The following is a 17,211-nucleotide window of genomic DNA, read 5'->3' as shown; positions in this document are numbered from 1 at the left end:
TCACTTGCTAATTCTGTCATTGGACTGTTGGTATCCAGTAAGATTTGTGCATGAACAAGAGGTATGTGCACTAAAAGTTCTCCCCTCCTCAGCCATTGTCTAATTCCTAATGAATGGGAAGAGCTCTTTCTGCTGTTGTCCAGGAGTCTACATCTTTGCAGCCAGCTACACTGGTCCCAGTCAAACAGGCTGCTGTTGTAGCCAAGGAATGTGGGATTCCCTCTCTAAATACCGGTAGCATAGCCCAGCTGAGAGGCATAATCTGTTAGACTGGAGCAGTGCCAGTACCTCACAGACAGCAGTGCAGCCTCAAACAAAAATGTGACGCTGCCCCTTTAAATTTGAATTATGCAAAGTTTATTTCCTCTCTGATCTATCCTGAAACAGTCCTTGACCATTTGGACAAAGTTACCCCGACTGACACCAGGCACTAGATCCAAAAACGAATAAAAGATCTGTGTATTTGTTGTAATCGCTCCCTTTTTCCTGTGCAGCCTCAATTACCCCGCTGTGTCAGTTTTAACATGTGTAGCCACTTTCTCACCACTTGAGTGGAGGAACTGCAACGCTCACCAGAACTCGCTAATTGCCCCCTGTACCGTTGAAAGCGCAGCCTCAAGGTTTCACTCTCTGCGATGTTAAGTATACTTTGCAGCCCTGGACTAGAAGGCTCGGCTTTTAAGGATTTAATAGATGAGCTGCATGTGTTTTTTGCGTAATGAGAGGAAACTGAGAGGAGGACAGAGGGAGTAATGGAGAGAGAAAGAGGAAGACAGAGAGCAGGAGGGTGAAGGGTTGTTGATGAGATGGGGTGATATATTCTTGCTGCTCATGAAGGACAACCACATAACCTTCAAGTGAAATAAGCATGCAGCTGCTGTTGATCCTCCCTGCACGATTACACTGCAAGCGTATGCATGTTATGTTAATGCACACACACACACACACACACACTCACACACACAGCAGTGTCTGTGTTCACCTGTCCTAGTGTGAACATGCTGGTCCACAGAGATAATGACCATCAGGTGTCCAGAGAGGAGGATCCCTGCCTAAAGGAATAAGGTTTTTATTTCTCAAGAGACGTAGAGCATGTGTTGAAATCATTGGAATACACTCCAGCTTTTATTCAATTTCTTTAAAGCCACATGACTGTATTATCAAGGACAATCGTTGGAAACAGGGAGCTTTTCCTCAGGAGGTGTGTGGTTTCTTTCTGAAAGACAGTTGCACTAATTATCTAGCATGTATACATGCTCTTGGATTACGTGTGTATTGGCCTAACTGCTTATTAATCTTTCAGGAAAGGACTGGCCAGAGCTTCTCCCGACTGAAGCTCACGTAACAACTATTCAGGCAGCAATCGCTCTCTCTGGGGATCACAAGGACGTCTCCTAAGCACAGCTCATTCCTCAACCTGCCACACAGTGTCGGGACTGAGGCCAGGCACTGTAGAGACGGAGGGGTGCACGCTTAAACCTTCAAAGAACACGAGCATCCAGTATGTCCCACTTCTTCGCCACACATGGTGACAGAGGCTGAAGTCGGCCACACATTTCATTGTGTGGAGGCTTGTGTTGAGGAGTGTTTAACTACAGCTGGGAGCGTCTGGCCTCCCCTCCATTCCAGAGGGGGGTTGTAGTGTGTCCTTTGTGTTCCGGATGCAGAACATCCTTGATCAAAACTTAGACATGGCCACAGCTCTACTTGCTGGCGAGAAGCTGAAGGAGCTCATCCTGCCGGGCTCCTCTCAGGATGAGAAGGGCGGGGCACTGGCCGGCCTTATGGTGCAGCTCAAACTGGAGCTGCCCTTTGATCGTGTTGTAACTATAGGGACAGTCATCATCCCCATCCTGCTGGTCACACTTGTCTTCACCAGGAACTTTGCAGGTGAGATACTCTGCCACTTAAAGAGGTTCATTGCCAGTGACAGATTTGTCTAAGTTACAGCAGCAGCAGGTATATTCTCATGTCATTTTGGACCAGAGTAGACCAAATGTCCGGTAAGGTTTTGAAAATTACACTACACCTCACTTAGGTTTTTTGGACAACAGCAAAACTCACTTCCGTGTGCTAAGAAGTGTAATTATGAAATTGGGTAATGTAGGAAAAGGAGCAGTGCGCTAAAGGAGCAAAAGAGAGATCTAGAAAGGGCTTAAGAGTGAGGGCGACATACTGGAGATGTGGAAGGATTTGAAGGGTGGAGGTTTGCGGGGGGAGTGTTTGGTTTGAAGGCAGAGTGGAAGCAATGGACAGGAGGAATAAATTGCTGAGTCAGACTCTCTGCAGAGCAGCAACTACCCAGCTGGGACTGAGTGTTTAACTTTAGCAGCAGAAAGACGTGGGTGTTTAGACAACTCGGATTAGTTTTTTTCTAATGATATCTAAGTGTGTTTGAATCAATCAATAGATGGTAAACCATAAGGCTAGTCTTAAAAGCTGAAACAGAGATGAGGAAAATATAAGATGTTACGTGGAGAATATAAAAAGATCTTTGCTTGTTCCACCATTGAAATGATACATACAAAAAGAAGTTCTGAAACTCTATTTATATTATAATGAAGCTATATTCCCTTAACGTCTGGCTTGGAAGAGATAATGTCAGGTATGTTGAACTATGCAGAATTACTGAATGGTTCAATTTTCAATAATCACAGAAGCTACAGTACTCCCATGTGTGTTCATGCTGTTTTGGATCTTTATGTTTTTTATTCACTTTTAAACAGGTGGTTTAGATAAATTGTCAAACAGTAATTTTTAAAGCAGGTTGTCCTTTTGCTCCCATGTTGTTCATAAAATTGGGCTGTTCAATAGTGCCTTGCAGAGTTTTTTCATTGATATTACTGGTCAGAAAATGAAGACTCAGCATGTAGCATTTAAGAATTTGTCTTTTAGCTACTACAGTGGCAAGAAAATAGTAATAATGACTGAATCTAAGCGGTTCTGTGGGGAAACAATGATTAAATTCCTCCTGGATGTTGTGCAGCTACTGGAGGTGTTTTCTTGAGGTTATTGCTGCAAAGGGTGGTTCAACTGGTTATTAAAACGCTGTTGCCATTACTTTTTCCACCATTACTCTGTGTGTTTAATGAGTCTATTAAATAAAGACCTGAAAGACTGTGACTGTTTCTGTTTTATCAGCTGCGTTTGTTGATATTTGTGACAATAGTGAAGATCAGATGACATTTCATAACTGATGAAGGTGTCTATGGAGAAAACCATGAAACAGTGCCTTTACATTTCCTTGCCACTGTATCGACATTACGAGATACAATCATCATAAGTATTAAAGTTAGGTTGGAACTGATGCTTTCTTTCTCTTCTTTCCTCAGAGGAGTCCATATACTGTTACACACCGCACAACTTCACCAGAGACCAGGCATTGTATGCAAGAGGCTACTGCTGGACAGAGCTGCGTGACGCCCTGCCTGGTGTGGAGCCACACCTCTGGCCGTCACTGTTTGAACACAAGTTTTTGCCCTATGCCCTGCTGGCCTTTGCTGGAATCATGTACATTCCTGCCTTGAGCTGGGAGTTCCTTGCCTCTACTCGGCTCACTTCAGAGCTCAATTTTCTACTTCAAGAGATTGATAACTGCTATCATCGAGCAGCTGAGGGGCGAGCCCCAAAGATCGAGAAGCAGATCCAATCCAAAGGACCTGGCATAACCGAGCGAGAGAGGAGAGAGATTATAGAGAACGCGGAGAAGGAGAAGAGCCCTGAGCAGAACCTCTTTGAGAAATATTTAGAGAGGCGAGGCCAGAGTAACTTTCTGGCTAAACTATACCTGGCACGCCACCTGGCTATTATCTGCCTCAGTTCCATTCCCATTTCCTACCTGAGCGCCTACTACGCCCGCCAAAGGCAGAATGAGTTCACCTGTGCGCTGGGTGAACCCCCAGACATCAGCAGCTATCAAGAGCTGAAGCTCAGGGTCAACTGTAAACTACCTGCTGTGCAGCTGCAGCGCATCATGGCAGCCGTGGATATATCTCTGCTCTGCACTGTGAACCTCATCATTCTGGTTAATTTGTTGCATTTGTTTGTGGTTCGAAAGTCCAACTTTGTTTTTGACAAACTGCATAAAGTTGGTATCAAAACACGCCGCCGCTGGCAGAAGTCTCAGTTCTGTGATATCAACATCCTGGCCATGTTCTGCAACGAGAACAGGGACCACATCAAGTCACTCAACCGGCTGGACTTCATCACTAATGAGAGTGACCTCATGTATGACAATGTGGTGAGGCAGTTGCTGGCGGCACTTGCACAGTCAAACCACGATGCTACACCCACTGTAAGGGACTCTGGGATACAAACAATTGATCCCAATATGGACCCGTCTGATCTAGGAGTAGGGGAGATAGGTGCGGAGCCACTGGTCATCAAACGGCCGCGCAAGAAGATTAAATGGATGCCAAGTTCAAATCCTCTTCCTCAGTCATTCAAGGTAAGGCTTTTACTCACAAATACTCGCTAAATTTTTCAACAGTACCAGTAACTACAGAAGCACATGTATCACGCTGAAATTGATGAATAAAGCGTCTTTCATTTAGCACTTCTTATAATATGTAGAAGTATTTCTTTGCTGCTTTAATTGTTGCTTTTTGCCACCTGGACTGTAGTTAAGCTATGATACAACTACCTGTTTTTGTGTCTGCTGTAAAGGAACCCCTTACTTTGACACGTCTGGAAAATAACACCAAGCCTGAAAAACCCAAACCACTCAGACGAAAGACAGTGGCTGACAGCTTCATGGCTCCACTTCTGGATAACAAAAGCACACAAAATCCTTCACCGAAAGGTATGAAAAATCACGAAGAGCAAGTCAAGCAAGACATGTTAAGAAACAAATTTTATTTTAGTGTAATTGAATTTATTTTTTATTGCTTTATTGTATTTGCTTTTCTCAGTGTAGTTTCCAATTGCAGACAAGATGCCCCAATAAACCCTTAGTAAGAAACAGCAAACAACAACAGTGAACAACAGTGAAGAATTCATCTAAATAGCCAGTTACACCGATCAGCCATAACACTGGTAGTTGTTGTGATAGACAGGGGTCAGCACGGAAAAAATTGATGCTGGCCATGATTGACAGCTGTCACACAGTACATTGCATTTTGCTGTGTATGTAACATCAAAACCACCAGATAAATTTAAGGTTGTGAAAAATCCACAGATGCACCAAAATCCACTACTCAGCCATACACACACACATACACACACACACACGCACACACACACACACACACACACACACACACACACACACACACACACCTGTGCACATCAGTGCTTTGATTTGCAATGCGAAACAACATACATCTGAATACAAAAGATACTGTAATAAGAAAAATAGAATTGGCTCAAAATACAAGCTTACATGTCACAGACAGTTAGGTTTGCACACATTGTGCATAAACTTGTGCATGGATCAATTGAAAGTAGTCCTGGGAGAAGTTGACATGTTTGCCCTGTGCCTGCATGGGTACAGTTTCCTCCCACAGTCCAAAGACATGCAGATTACTTGGCGATTCTTAATTGCCCTTCAGTGTGAATGTCAGTATGAATGGTTTTCTATGCGTCAGGCCTGTGACAGACTGGAGATCTGTCCATGATGTGCTCCTCCTCTTGCCAAAAGACAGCTGGGACTGGCTCCAGCCCCCCTGATCCTTATGGGCAGTAAGAGAGTGGATAGACTGATGGTTGGATGTGCTGTCACTTGCAGAATCTCTAGCCTGTTTGATCACAGTTACTGTCACTGTGAGATTTTCAAGTTCGGAGCATCCACTTAATTATAATGAATGTCATTGAAACCTGTTAACAAACCATATTGTAGGCACATCTCTTCAGATGATCCATTTTTAATAAGTGTATGCCAGTTATGTCAATGTACAGGTGGATGTCGACTCAAAGCAAACTTTTAAGTTCAAGTTCATTTAGAGCCCTTATTAACTGTTAAAAATAGCAGTGATAAATACAGCAAGTTTTTTTTCCGATTAAATAGAGCCTGATTTAATTAAGCTGGATTTGTTTACTATTCTCTCTATTTAGAATTACAGAAACAAACTGCTGATGTTTAAAACTATTAGATTAAGTGAATTTTCTTCCACATTTTTAATATTTACTTAAATAATTGCCTCAAGATCAAGCACAAATTTAGATGAATATATATTTTGTATAATGAATGTTTAATGTAATGTATACTTAACACTTATCTATTATACAGATAAGTGTTGTGTTCAGTGATGTTGTTGCTGCATCCAAGAAGCCTGTAATTCATTTCAGGTTGAGAAAAGACAAATCACTTTTCTGCTGTTTTAATTTAATTTGTGCCCCTTTTTAAACTGCAGATCTAAGTGGGATGGAGAAAAAGCACACTCGGAACTTCTCTCTCGATGTCCACCCGTACATGCTGACCATTCGTAAACCCAAGGTGGAGGCAACAACCGCAGAACCTCTCCAGTCAGAGCACAACATGGATACAGTGTACCTTGAGGGCACACACACTATTGTTCACGTGTCTGGTGCAATAACAGGTAGGCCCGACTACTTTTGACTATAGTCATTTTGTGATATGTGTTCAGTTGCCTGTGGCTAATGCTGCACACCTTTATTAATATACAAAAGGTGGAATCTGCTTAAATAGTTAGGTTATGTTTTAGAAAGGCAAATAGTAAAATGGAAAACACATGATTTTACCTTATAGCTGAATGTAAGGTGAGTTTTTTAGGCTACAAAATGAGACATGTCAAAGTGTAATTTCTGTTGAATACCTTTAACATAACACAAGATACTTTTTTTAAATGAACATAAAACATATATTTTTTCCTTTAGCTGATTTGATTTTATCTGTTGTTTCTCTCCTCTCTTCCTCTTTGCTCTCTGGTACTTCCTGCTTATTTTCTCAGAAACTAAGGTTTGCTCGCCAGAGTCAACCACCACTGCCTTTTCTAAAATGACCCTGCCCACCACTACGTATGTAAATGGTGTAAGCCCAAACCCACCATCCAGTGAGGATGCACTCAGTCCCAAGTCCTCTCCTCCTCCAGAGGAGCCTCTCACCCAGCCAGAAAACCCTGAGTCTCAGCCTCCACCCCTGACCAGAGCACCCACACACCAGCTGCTGAGTATACATCACACTCTGTTTGAGCAGGAGGAGGATGAGCAAAATCGTAGAGACAGACTGGCAGAGAGACCTGGGGAGCTCATCGCTGCTGGGGAATGCTGAAGAAGGGGAAGATGGGGGCTGAGATTCCTCTCGCTCAATCTCTACTTGACGCACATGACCACTATGTCAATCACCTCCTATCAACAGCCACCTCTAGTCTATCTTTGAACTAACTCCCACTTCTGTGTGTGAGTGGATTGGGCTGACTGACGAGTAGAAATGGGACAACAGGAAAACTACATGAAGAACTATTGTTCAACACAAAACAAAAAAAAAAAACAACCCTCGACTTTTAGATGTTGCTCAAGGAGGGAAAATATAGAAACTGTGTGTATTTGATTGTGTTGATCAGAGTATTACTGTAGGAAATGATGTCACATTCATGTCTCAGGATGACTGTGCACAGTAATTCACCCTCCAATGAAAACCAGCAGTGATATAATTCTACAGGGTGCTACAGAGCAGGGTCAAATAGCTAAATATCGATAAGGCATAACGAAAGTCTGAGAGATGAGTGAGTTTCTTTTAAAAATACATATTTGCAAAGAGGACTGCATTATGGCTTCAAACTAAATGTATCTTAAACACATATGATAATGCGTAGTCCCTTTATCCCAATAGCCAAGTAGAAAGGTAGCTCACATAATACAGTTGTTGAGATCTGCACAATTATTATGCAAAAGATCACAATATATTTGTGGCAATAATGTATGTGCTTACAGCATCATATTTCACAGGAAGCTATACATGTATAGACACTGTATATGACTCAGTGTTTGTGGGGTGCTTAAAGTATAACACATTTCATGGCTTTATCATTGCTTTTTCACCACTGATTAGGAAAGTGTATCAGATCTTGCCTCCACTATCTTTCCAGGACATTAATAATAAGTAAATTGGATTTTTTTTTTTATAAAGGAGTGGCATACTCTATGACAAAAGTGTGGTTTTGTGAGAGAACATCAAACACAAGCTACCAGTTCTAGTTTATATAATTAAGTGGATGCTCCAAACTTGTTGTTTTTCATGTTGGTTCCTGTGGAAAGAATGAAGCTGCACTCTAGGAAAATTATATGACTTTTGTGCATCTTCTTGCGAGAGTGCTGTAGTGTGAAGTGAAAGATGCACTGAGCAGATGTTAAATGGTTCCTCACTGGAAGGTTTACAACTCAGTAGCTGTAGGCCTTTGATTGTCATCTGCCCGTCTGACACAATCTAAATTTCTTTCAGTGGTTCCTCAGTCGGTCTCACATTGTGCAACACCCATCATGAGGCACACAAAGAAACCGATACAGTAGTTGCTCTGTTATTTCTTATAATCATCCATATGGGGCAAGTTAGCGCTTTTCACAGGAGAGAAGCCAGTGGACAAGGTGATGCCATAACCTCTACATTTCTTGCAGCTGCAAACATCACTACAGGACTACAGAGAATGAGCTTTCTGTATTAATATACCAACATGACATTTACTGTAGAACACTTTTATCCTTTGGCAGGGGCCCGCCTGTGTTATAAGTGGACCTATGCTGAGTACACTTTTCTTCTGGGGCATTCAAATAAACAAATAGTTCAAGACTTTTTCAACATCAGCACATCAGCTTCATAGTAGTCCATCTCACTGTCACGAACGTAGGCTCACAATCCCCTAGTTTGACTAGTCAAGCACACAAAACACATCTGAGAGCACTTTAAGACTAGTTGCACGAGTGTGTAGAGCATGTATATGTTGTAACACAGCTCTGCACACAGCCTTGAGTTTCTTTGTAGATTTTCACATTTAGACAGTCCTGGAGATGAATCTCTGAGTCTTAATGCTAATGAGAGAATCCAGACTTTGATTGTAATGTGTAAAATCATATAATGAAAACTGATTAAAAAACACTGTCTTTATAACAAATACATGTGCGTGTCCTAACCTTCACTTACTACATGTCCCACAATGCATCGCGGCTGTCAGTTTCAGTTGCTCTGCCGTACCGACGAAGAGCTCACCGACAGCGGGGCTGGCTTGTTCTGTGAGTTGACATTTGTTTTTAAACAACTAACGAGTATATTACTACACATGCTGCGTCTGAAAGAGGGAATATTTCCTGTTAAATTATTCAGTTTGAACGTGTGTGATTTTGCCAAATTCCTAAGGGGGTTTGCTAAGCTAGCCTACGTTAGCTTGGTTAGCCGTTGCTAGCCAAACTGATGAGTAAACGCATAGCAGCCCCGTGCCTGGAAGTAACGTCAGCTAGCCGATAGACCTGTCCCTGGTAAGTCACTTTTTCTCCAGCTGCGCAACTTGAGCCTCCAGTGTGGCAAAGCTTTAGTAGTAATGATGACCTCGTTAGATATAATTGTACCTAAAGCACTGGCAGTCGCTACTTTTTCCAGTAACGTTACAGAGTTTTAACTGTTAGCTGCGTTTGGACAAGTCAGCGCCGCGTCAACCCATAAATCAGCATAAGCAGGAGGTAGAAACGCTGCACTGTAGTGAGCTGTCAGTGAACGCCTCACGGTTCAGACTGTATGGTTTTAGCGGATTGTCTTTATTCTGCTCTCTGTCACAGCTCCCAGCGCTTCAGACATGGACCAAGACAACAAATCAGAGGTGTGAATACTCTTAATTTTGTGTCAGAGAGGAGGGTTGTTTTTTTTTTTTTTTTGAGTGATGCGTTGGCAGTACGTTAGTCTTGTGCAAAAACACATATGTTGTGCTGCTGTTAACTTCTTTAAGTTGTTCAACCACAGCGATTGTAATTTACCCTGTGGTCTTAAGATGTGAAATCACCCTGTCTTTCTCAAATTGGCTAGACGTGGTCAGACAGAAGGTTTATACTTCAATGCCTTCTGTCTGAGCTGTTGTTTGCTGTTTTGATGTCTGATAGGATGAGTCAGTCGGCCCATCAGAGGATCCTTCAGACGAGGAACTGCCATGCATACCCCCTGGGCTGGGTAAGCTGTTGTTTCTCATACACTTTGCTGTATTTTGGTAATGGTGCATTACCTCCTTTTTTTTTTTTTTTAAAGCACAGCCTAATAGTTTATTGCAATTTTCCATTTTTTTCTTTCTCCTTCTGCCGGATATAATAATAAAAACGTTTTTATTCTATAATGACATAATTGGGTTTATCCCAACCTTTTGTTGAGTACTTAATGTTGCTACCTAGAGCAGCCAGAGATCATCTCTACATTAACACCTCATACATTTGGAATGCAGTTTTCCGCATGCAGATTAATGTGTCAATGGTTTTGTTGCAGTTGCACAACAGTCACAGACTTTTTTGAAATATCTGCTAAACCCACACACCTTTCTTCTGTGTTCTCTGTATTTTTATCTAGTTCTTATTAAATTGCCATAATGTCATTAGTTTTCAGTTGAGATGTTTAGAAGAATTTTGTTTCTGTTGTTACTGTCTAGCGGATGGTGAAACAATGGAGCTCCTTTGGCAGTTGCGAGCTCAGCGGCGCCAATTATCCCCTGATCTGCCAGAGACGGTGACCCGCCTTACTGCCCCAGATGGCAGCATTCTGTACCTGGTGGGGACTGCCCACTTCAGTGACAGTAGCAAAAAGGATGTAGCCATGGTGAGCTATAGTTGCAAAAGCTAGTAATATCACTATTTACAATTTCCTGGTTTTCTGAATAAATTGGTCAAGACATGTGATCTCATCTTCAACAAGGAAGAGCTTCTTATTACTATGGATTAGACCTGCACAATGTCCAGGAGGAATTTTGGACCCTTCTTTTTTGCAGAACTCCTGTGGCCTTAAGATGTAAGATGTAAGATGTGAGATCATTCCACACCAGCTTGCTGTTGGGCTGACATCTGGGTTCTTACTGGGCCACTGGAGATGTTGTCCCATTCTGTAATAGATTTACTAAACTAAAGTGTTGAAGGTCATTGTCTTGCAGCATCACCCAAATTTAGTTTTTCTTCCATCCATCAATTTTTAATGAATGTATGAAATAAAGAGAGAAAGACCATGATTGTTTTTGTTTCATCAGCTTAGTTATATTGTGTTTGTTGATATCTGTGACTTGGATGAAGATTAGATCACATTTGGTAACATGCAGAAAATCAGAGAATTGCAACCAGTGTCATTATTTTTTCTTGAGATAGTAATGAGAATTTACAGCAGGTTTTGTACTGTGCGCAGTGCCGTTTACACCCTTTTAAGATGTGATACACTGTGAGCTATCTGTGAAATAATTGAGTTATTTTGCAAATATGGAAAAGAGCTGTAGAGTAGCACCTTGAAATGATGATGAGCTGGCTTGCCTCCATATAAAGAAATTACTGTAGATTGGCATTACTGTTTTGCCAAGCTTTTCTTGCTCTCCTTTTTATACATTGATTGTTTTGTCTTTGCTTCCCTCACTGCTCATTTACTGTTTGTCGTTTTCTTGCTTTCATGTGGTATCCTATTCCTTCTGTTTCCTATCGTATATACCCACTGCTCTTTCTTTCCTGCACACAGACAATCCGCGCTGTGCAACCAGATGTTGTGGTGGTGGAACTGTGCCAGTACAGGGTGTCTATGTTGAAGATGGATGAGAATACACTGCTGAGGGAAGCCAAAGACATCAACCTGGAGAAGGTTCAGCAGGCCATCAAACAGGTCAGGCTCTCAGAATGATGGGTATTAACAGTGGTAGTCATATGAAAGAGCCAAAGCAAGATCCACATATAGAAAGGAGGAGAAGGAGAGAGAAAGGAAGAAATGGAAAAAGTTATAATACCGTGACTGTGTAAGTGAGTATAAATATCACTGATGCATGCTGGTCAGACAGGAATAAATGTCAGTAAAAAGCTATTAGTCAGTTCTGTACTTTTTGTTTTCTTAATTTCTCTAAACTGTGATTATATAAATATCTTAAACTAAAACACTGGTAGTAATATAAATATAGTTAAATACTAAATAGTTTAAATAGTTTTATAAAATAAAAAAAGCGACCACTGAATGCATTTCTCTTTTTCTTCAATTTCTTACTTCTCCCCTTTGTGTTTGGCAGAATGGGCTGATGTCTGGCCTGATGCAGATTCTCTTGCTCAAAGTTTCAGCTCATATAACAGAGCAACTAGGCATGGCTCCTGGAGGAGAGTTCAGAGAGGCCTTCAAAGAGGTAATAGATACACAATAAAAGAGCTAAAGTTGACAGTAATTTCCTTTTTTTGTTTTCTTATTCTTGATTATTTGTATTTATTTATTTTTCACTCACAGGCTGGACGTGTGCCGTTCTGTAAATTTCACCTTGGGGACAGGCCTATTCCAGTGACTTTCAAGAGGGCCATTGCTGCTCTCAGTCTTTGGCAGAAGGCCCGTTTAGCCTGGGGTCTTTGTTTCCTGTCAGATCCAATCAGGTATAAATTCTTCGTAATAACTTTTTGTTGTGTTCCCTTGTCTATTATTATACACCATTGTTTGAAAAAGAATAGACACATGTTGTATTTATCTAGATTTGTGAAATGTAAATGATCCACTTCTACATCCCTGATTGAATTGCCACAAAATACTAGATATCAAAGGACTGTTATATTGGAAAATATTGTTTAAGCAGAGGAAAACATTTTAGAATTGCAATTACAGGGAAAATTAAATTATAGTATATGCAAGAGTATCATGGCTATCTGACTAACTGGTTGTTCTGTTTAGAACTAGGGAATGTGCGCCCACACATATTATCCAAAGTACATGCAACTCTGCCAATTTTAAAACTGTCACGGTCTGTGAGATCTGATTGGTAACTGTGTGATTGTATGTCCATCTTTCAGATTGAGCTTTAAAATTACCTTTCTGTTCTCTGGTGTATAAAATGCCAGTGCCCCAGTGGGACCTAATACATAATACAAAACATAATTCATACAAATACAAGTATGTTTTTAAAGCATTTTAAGACACTTACTACTCACAACAGCTGTCTTCCAATCCAGGAAATTATGGTTTGGCACAAAATAGGTATTTCTAGTATGAATATAGTTTGACAATGCTGTAGTGTTTAGTTAATACAACAATAATACAATAATTTTGTTTAATGCAACATGTCTGTTATATTACTATTACTAATAGTTATGCACACCTGAATACTACATTTTTAGTTGTTGTTTAAACAATTCCGTAGATTCTTAATTAAGATGATCAACACAAAGAGTGATTTTATTTATGGAGTAGAAAACAATATTGTTATTATTATTATTATTTATGGCTTATGTTTCAAAAACTTAAATGCAAAATGTTGTTATTTTAAAATGACTTGCAGATCTTATCAGACCATACACATTAGATCCTCTTTCTCAAGCCGGCTGTGTCATATTTCAGTAAGGAGGATGTTGAGAAGTGCAAACAGAAGGACCTACTGGAGCAGACCATGTCTGAGATGATCGGAGAGTTTCCAGCCCTTCACCAGACCATTGTGGCTGAAAGAGATATCTACCTCACACATACGCTCCGCCAGGCTACACGCTGTGTGGAAGCCCCCCCTGATGACCAGAGTATGTATTACAATGCACAGTAAACAAGAAAATGTTTTTGCTTTCTTGTAATTCACCATAATAATTTAATCTATCTATCTATTCTAATCTTCATATTTTATATATGTATATTATATTTAGGATGTATTTCATCACGTTATACTATTTTGTCTGTTTATTTTGTTTATACATAAAATAGTTAATTTTAAAATAATTTTGAACATTTAAATGATTGACTTGTTAAGTTTCCTTTAAGAAGTCCACACCCTTGTGTATCTGTCATCATATTTGTTGTTGTCTATGTTATTGCATAATAAATAGACCAGAAATGTGGTTTAAGTGCTACAGAGAATGAAAATGCTTAGTCATATTCAATGTGAACAGCATAAAATTTTGAATCATACTCCACAGAAATGGTACAGGAAAGTCTTTTCACGTTGTTTCTACACTTCTTTTTATCAACTACAATACACACGCACACATACAATATATATATATATATATATTATAGTAAAAGTTATAGTGTATTTGTATGCTGTTATAGTGTATTTGTATGTGTTGTTAAAGTGGCACTTAGTGGCGCTCAGTCTTACAAGATCTAACCTGTTGTTTCACATATGACAGTATAAATGTAAAGAATATGAGGTTATAGGATTGTTTACATAACAGAACCTTTCACACTGTTTTGTAGAAGTGCCTGCTGTGGTGGTAGGAGTTGTGGGGATGGGTCATGTCCCTGGCATAGAAAAAAACTGGGAGAAACAGCTCAACATTAATGAAATCATGAGGTATGTTTGTCTTGTTGTTTCTTACATATTATGGATAATTAGTAACAGAACATTTATACCCCCTGCTCTGTGTCTTTTCCATCTCTTTCTCAGTGTGGCCCCTCCTTCACGCTTTGGCTGGGTGCTGCGCATGGTTTTAAAGGGTGTCATGATGGGAATGCTGGGATATGCCTGCTACCGTGCTGGAGGGAGTTTAGGTAGAACCCTACTGTCTTTACCTACAGTCCAGTCTATACTGGAGACTCTGCGCCCCCCCCATGCTTGACCCCACTGGTGTTTTCTAAGCCATCAGTGACATGACCGTTGATTTATGAAAACAATGCATCACCAGTGGCCTTAAACCAGGAGGTGAGGCTGGAGGAAGGGGTTCTCCAGCCCTACAGTATGAACTAACAAGGACCTCAGGGGACTAAGAAGCCCCACCTCATATTGATGTCCCTGTAGTCACAGCAGGGCTGTACTGCCAAAGAAACCACGACAGTACGCTTCAATTGATTTAATATTTTGTGCAAATCATACATTTTGTAAGGTTTACAAATGCCAGTAATTCCTTTTGAATAGATTTACATTTCCCCTCCATTCCTTTTAATGACTCGGGCTAGATTCACACAGACATTTGCCCTACACATGTTGTTTCATGTACCAGTGAGAGATTATAATACAATACAAAGTCCAGTTGGATGAATGCATTCGTGTGTTTAAAGCTTATTAGACATCTAAACACAGCACAAGAGGTTGCAACTCAGGATTACACAACTCTTATCTTTGGTGGTGACCATCTTGAGCTAAACAGTAGAAATTCAGCTCTCACATTACAAAGTAATCCACTGGAAATGCAAACACTTGCTTATATGTGAATGCCCAACACAGAGCCTTGTTTGACAATGTTTTGTTGGGTTTCAGGAAAGGTTTAACCATACTTTTCTATTTTGGATGCCTCCATTGCTGCGTCAGTGCACCTCCCCCACTACCAGTGAATGACTGTGTTTTTCCACGCAGGGTGAACGTCTGTGTGAATGCAGCCGTACACACAGAGATTTTAAACATTGGAATTATCTTTGGTCAACTGTCCTGATATGACTGAGCCATTTTTCTGAGGCACACTTTTCTACTGCAGTCTCCTCATTCCTTTCTCCTTTCTGGTGCCAGCCAGTATTTTTTGGAAACTGGCACATTTCAAGTCCAGCACTTTATGAGAGACTAGAGGAGTCTTGCAGTCTGTAGGGAAGAGAAAGGAAAATATTAGGTCAACTATAACAAATAATCAAATTTGAAAAATATAATATATAGTGACCCTCATAGTATGAGGTAAATGTGAAGAGAGGAAAAAAAAAAGATTAACTACTAAATCCATTTAAAATGCATCTTCAAGACTCGTATATAGGATTAGAGGAGGCAACACTGGCATGCACAGTCTTGCCTGCATCAATAGAAGTGCCTCATTGCAGCTGTAAGGGCTAATGGTGAACTAAATGATAAGGCAAAAAAATGTGTTATATGCATCTTACACATACTGAAACCAAATGGTCAGTGCAACTTAAAATCTGAGACATATTTTATAAATACTGATTCCCCAAATATGGACATTTAATTAGCAATTTCCTGGTTTTAATTGAAATTGTATTTTATGGCCACTCACACATTCAGCTAAGGTTTAACAGGATAGATGTAAATGTGTCTCAGGATGAGCAATGCATTAATTAAGTGATTTGCGTATTTGATTGTATTTTGAATATGAGAATCTGTCATGTTTTGGCCATAACTGGTTCCATCTCTAAGTAAAGGTTCATACTTGATAGAAGAATATGCATCATATACAGAGAGCCATTTCTAAAAACATAGACAAGAGAACATTCAGCACAGCAGCTGTTTGTACTTTTATGATATATGCATTATCACTTCCCAGTCTGAACATAACATGGGAACAGGGATTAGGATGATTAAAAATGAAATTGGGGTGGTTTACCTCAAATTTAGGATTGAACTTTACTGTAATGATTTCCCAAGGGAGATTTGGTATAGACTTTTTGCTTATAGTAAAGTAAACTGACAGTTCGATCAGAGTTGGGAGGTAAAGCCTTACACTGCTCTCACTGCTGCCTTTCTAAATGGGTTCAGGTATGAACAACATTATTAAATGGTTACAAGGCTATAAAACATCACTGGTTTTCAGGTTTTCCAAGTCTTAACTTAATTTAAAGTAATTTATGTACAATATCTACATTATTTAGCTGTATTTCTAAGGATTGTGAAATGATCCAGTAAATTGATATGTGATTTGAGTAATTGAAACACTGTCTTGTCATTTTACAAACATAATTAGATCCCATGAAAATTTTCCACACATTCAACTATATCACATAATCAGTCTTCCAACTCAAATAAATTTTCTGAAGATGTATAACAGTAGTGAGAATACACAGGATATTAGTTACGTAGTCTTGCCTCTGACTCCATCAACAGTATAATACAGTCAAACATTGTGTTTTATGTCTCCTTCCTGCATAATTTCCAAAGATTTAATGTTTGCAAATTGCCAAGAAAATTGTATGACTCAAACTGTATTAGTTTCCCCACATCCTTTTGTTGTATTGTCATTGTTAACAATCCAAACAGTGAATCCTAAATTCTGTAATGAATTATAAAAACATATTAAGTAAAGATAAACTATATTTGCTTCAAACATGTTGTTTTCTTTCTGCTCTTTGGAAGCTGCAGAGATGTAAATGCGCATATCACTATGCTCTATTTTGCCCAGGAAAAAAATCAGTGTTATGAAAATGCTGGATGTAGCTAA

The 17,211-nt window shown here is 39.9% G+C and overlaps 2 protein-coding genes across 3 annotated transcripts; both read left to right on the top strand.

The window, feature by feature from the left end:
* The first annotated feature begins 1,661 nt into the window (after window positions 1-1,661).
* Window positions 1,662-7,228, top strand: panx2 (pannexin 2). The gene is made up of 5 exons (XM_026366275.1): window positions 1,662-1,890; window positions 3,333-4,447; window positions 4,666-4,801; window positions 6,351-6,536; window positions 6,909-7,228. The coding sequence occupies exons 1-5, from the start codon at window positions 1,662-1,664 to the stop codon at window positions 7,226-7,228; spliced, it is 1,986 nt and encodes a 661-aa protein (XP_026222060.1).
* A 1,882-nt stretch (window positions 7,229-9,110) lies between these two features.
* On the top strand, window positions 9,111-17,097 carry trabd (TraB domain containing). 2 transcript variants are annotated; one of them, XM_026365183.1, is made up of 10 exons: window positions 9,111-9,183; window positions 9,724-9,764; window positions 10,042-10,108; window positions 10,575-10,741; window positions 11,636-11,776; window positions 12,171-12,281; window positions 12,380-12,519; window positions 13,475-13,647; window positions 14,318-14,414; window positions 14,508-17,097. In XM_026365183.1, the coding sequence occupies exons 2-10, from the start codon at window positions 9,741-9,743 to the stop codon at window positions 14,677-14,679; spliced, it is 1,092 nt and encodes a 363-aa protein (XP_026220968.1). In that variant the 5' UTR covers window positions 9,111-9,183; window positions 9,724-9,740; the 3' UTR covers window positions 14,680-17,097. The 2 variants fall into 2 exon arrangements, with proteins under 2 accessions (XP_026220968.1, XP_026220967.1); XM_026365182.1 differs by lacking the exon at window positions 9,111-9,183 and adding an exon at window positions 9,192-9,426 and having other exon boundaries at window positions 14,508-14,679.
* The last annotated feature ends 114 nt before the right edge of the window (window positions 17,098-17,211 follow it).

Source organism: Anabas testudineus, chromosome 6 (assembly GCF_900324465.2).
Source record: "Anabas testudineus chromosome 6, fAnaTes1.2, whole genome shotgun sequence".
Lineage (NCBI taxonomy): Eukaryota > Metazoa > Chordata > Actinopteri > Anabantiformes > Anabantidae > Anabas > Anabas testudineus.
Note: the sequence above shows the minus strand (reverse complement) of the source record. Positions and strands in the feature narration are given on the sequence as shown.

Bases quoted from the DNA above. Each gene is read 5' to 3' on its own strand.
- panx2 (XM_026366275.1), top strand. From the start codon at position 1,662: ATGCAGAACATCCTTGATCAAAACTTAGACATGGCCACAGCTCTACTT. The intron at 4,448-4,665 runs GTAAGGCTTTTA...TCTGCTGTAAAG, and splicing joins CTCTTCCTCAGTCATTCAAG to GAACCCCTTACTTTGACACG. The intron at 4,802-6,350 runs GTATGAAAAATC...TTTAAACTGCAG, and splicing joins ACAAAATCCTTCACCGAAAG to ATCTAAGTGGGATGGAGAAA.
- trabd (XM_026365183.1), top strand. From the start codon at position 9,741: ATGGACCAAGACAACAAATCAGAG. The intron at 11,777-12,170 runs GTCAGGCTCTCA...TGTGTTTGGCAG, and splicing joins TTCAGCAGGCCATCAAACAG to AATGGGCTGATGTCTGGCCT. The intron at 13,648-14,317 runs GTATGTATTACA...ACTGTTTTGTAG, and splicing joins AGCCCCCCCTGATGACCAGA to AAGTGCCTGCTGTGGTGGTA.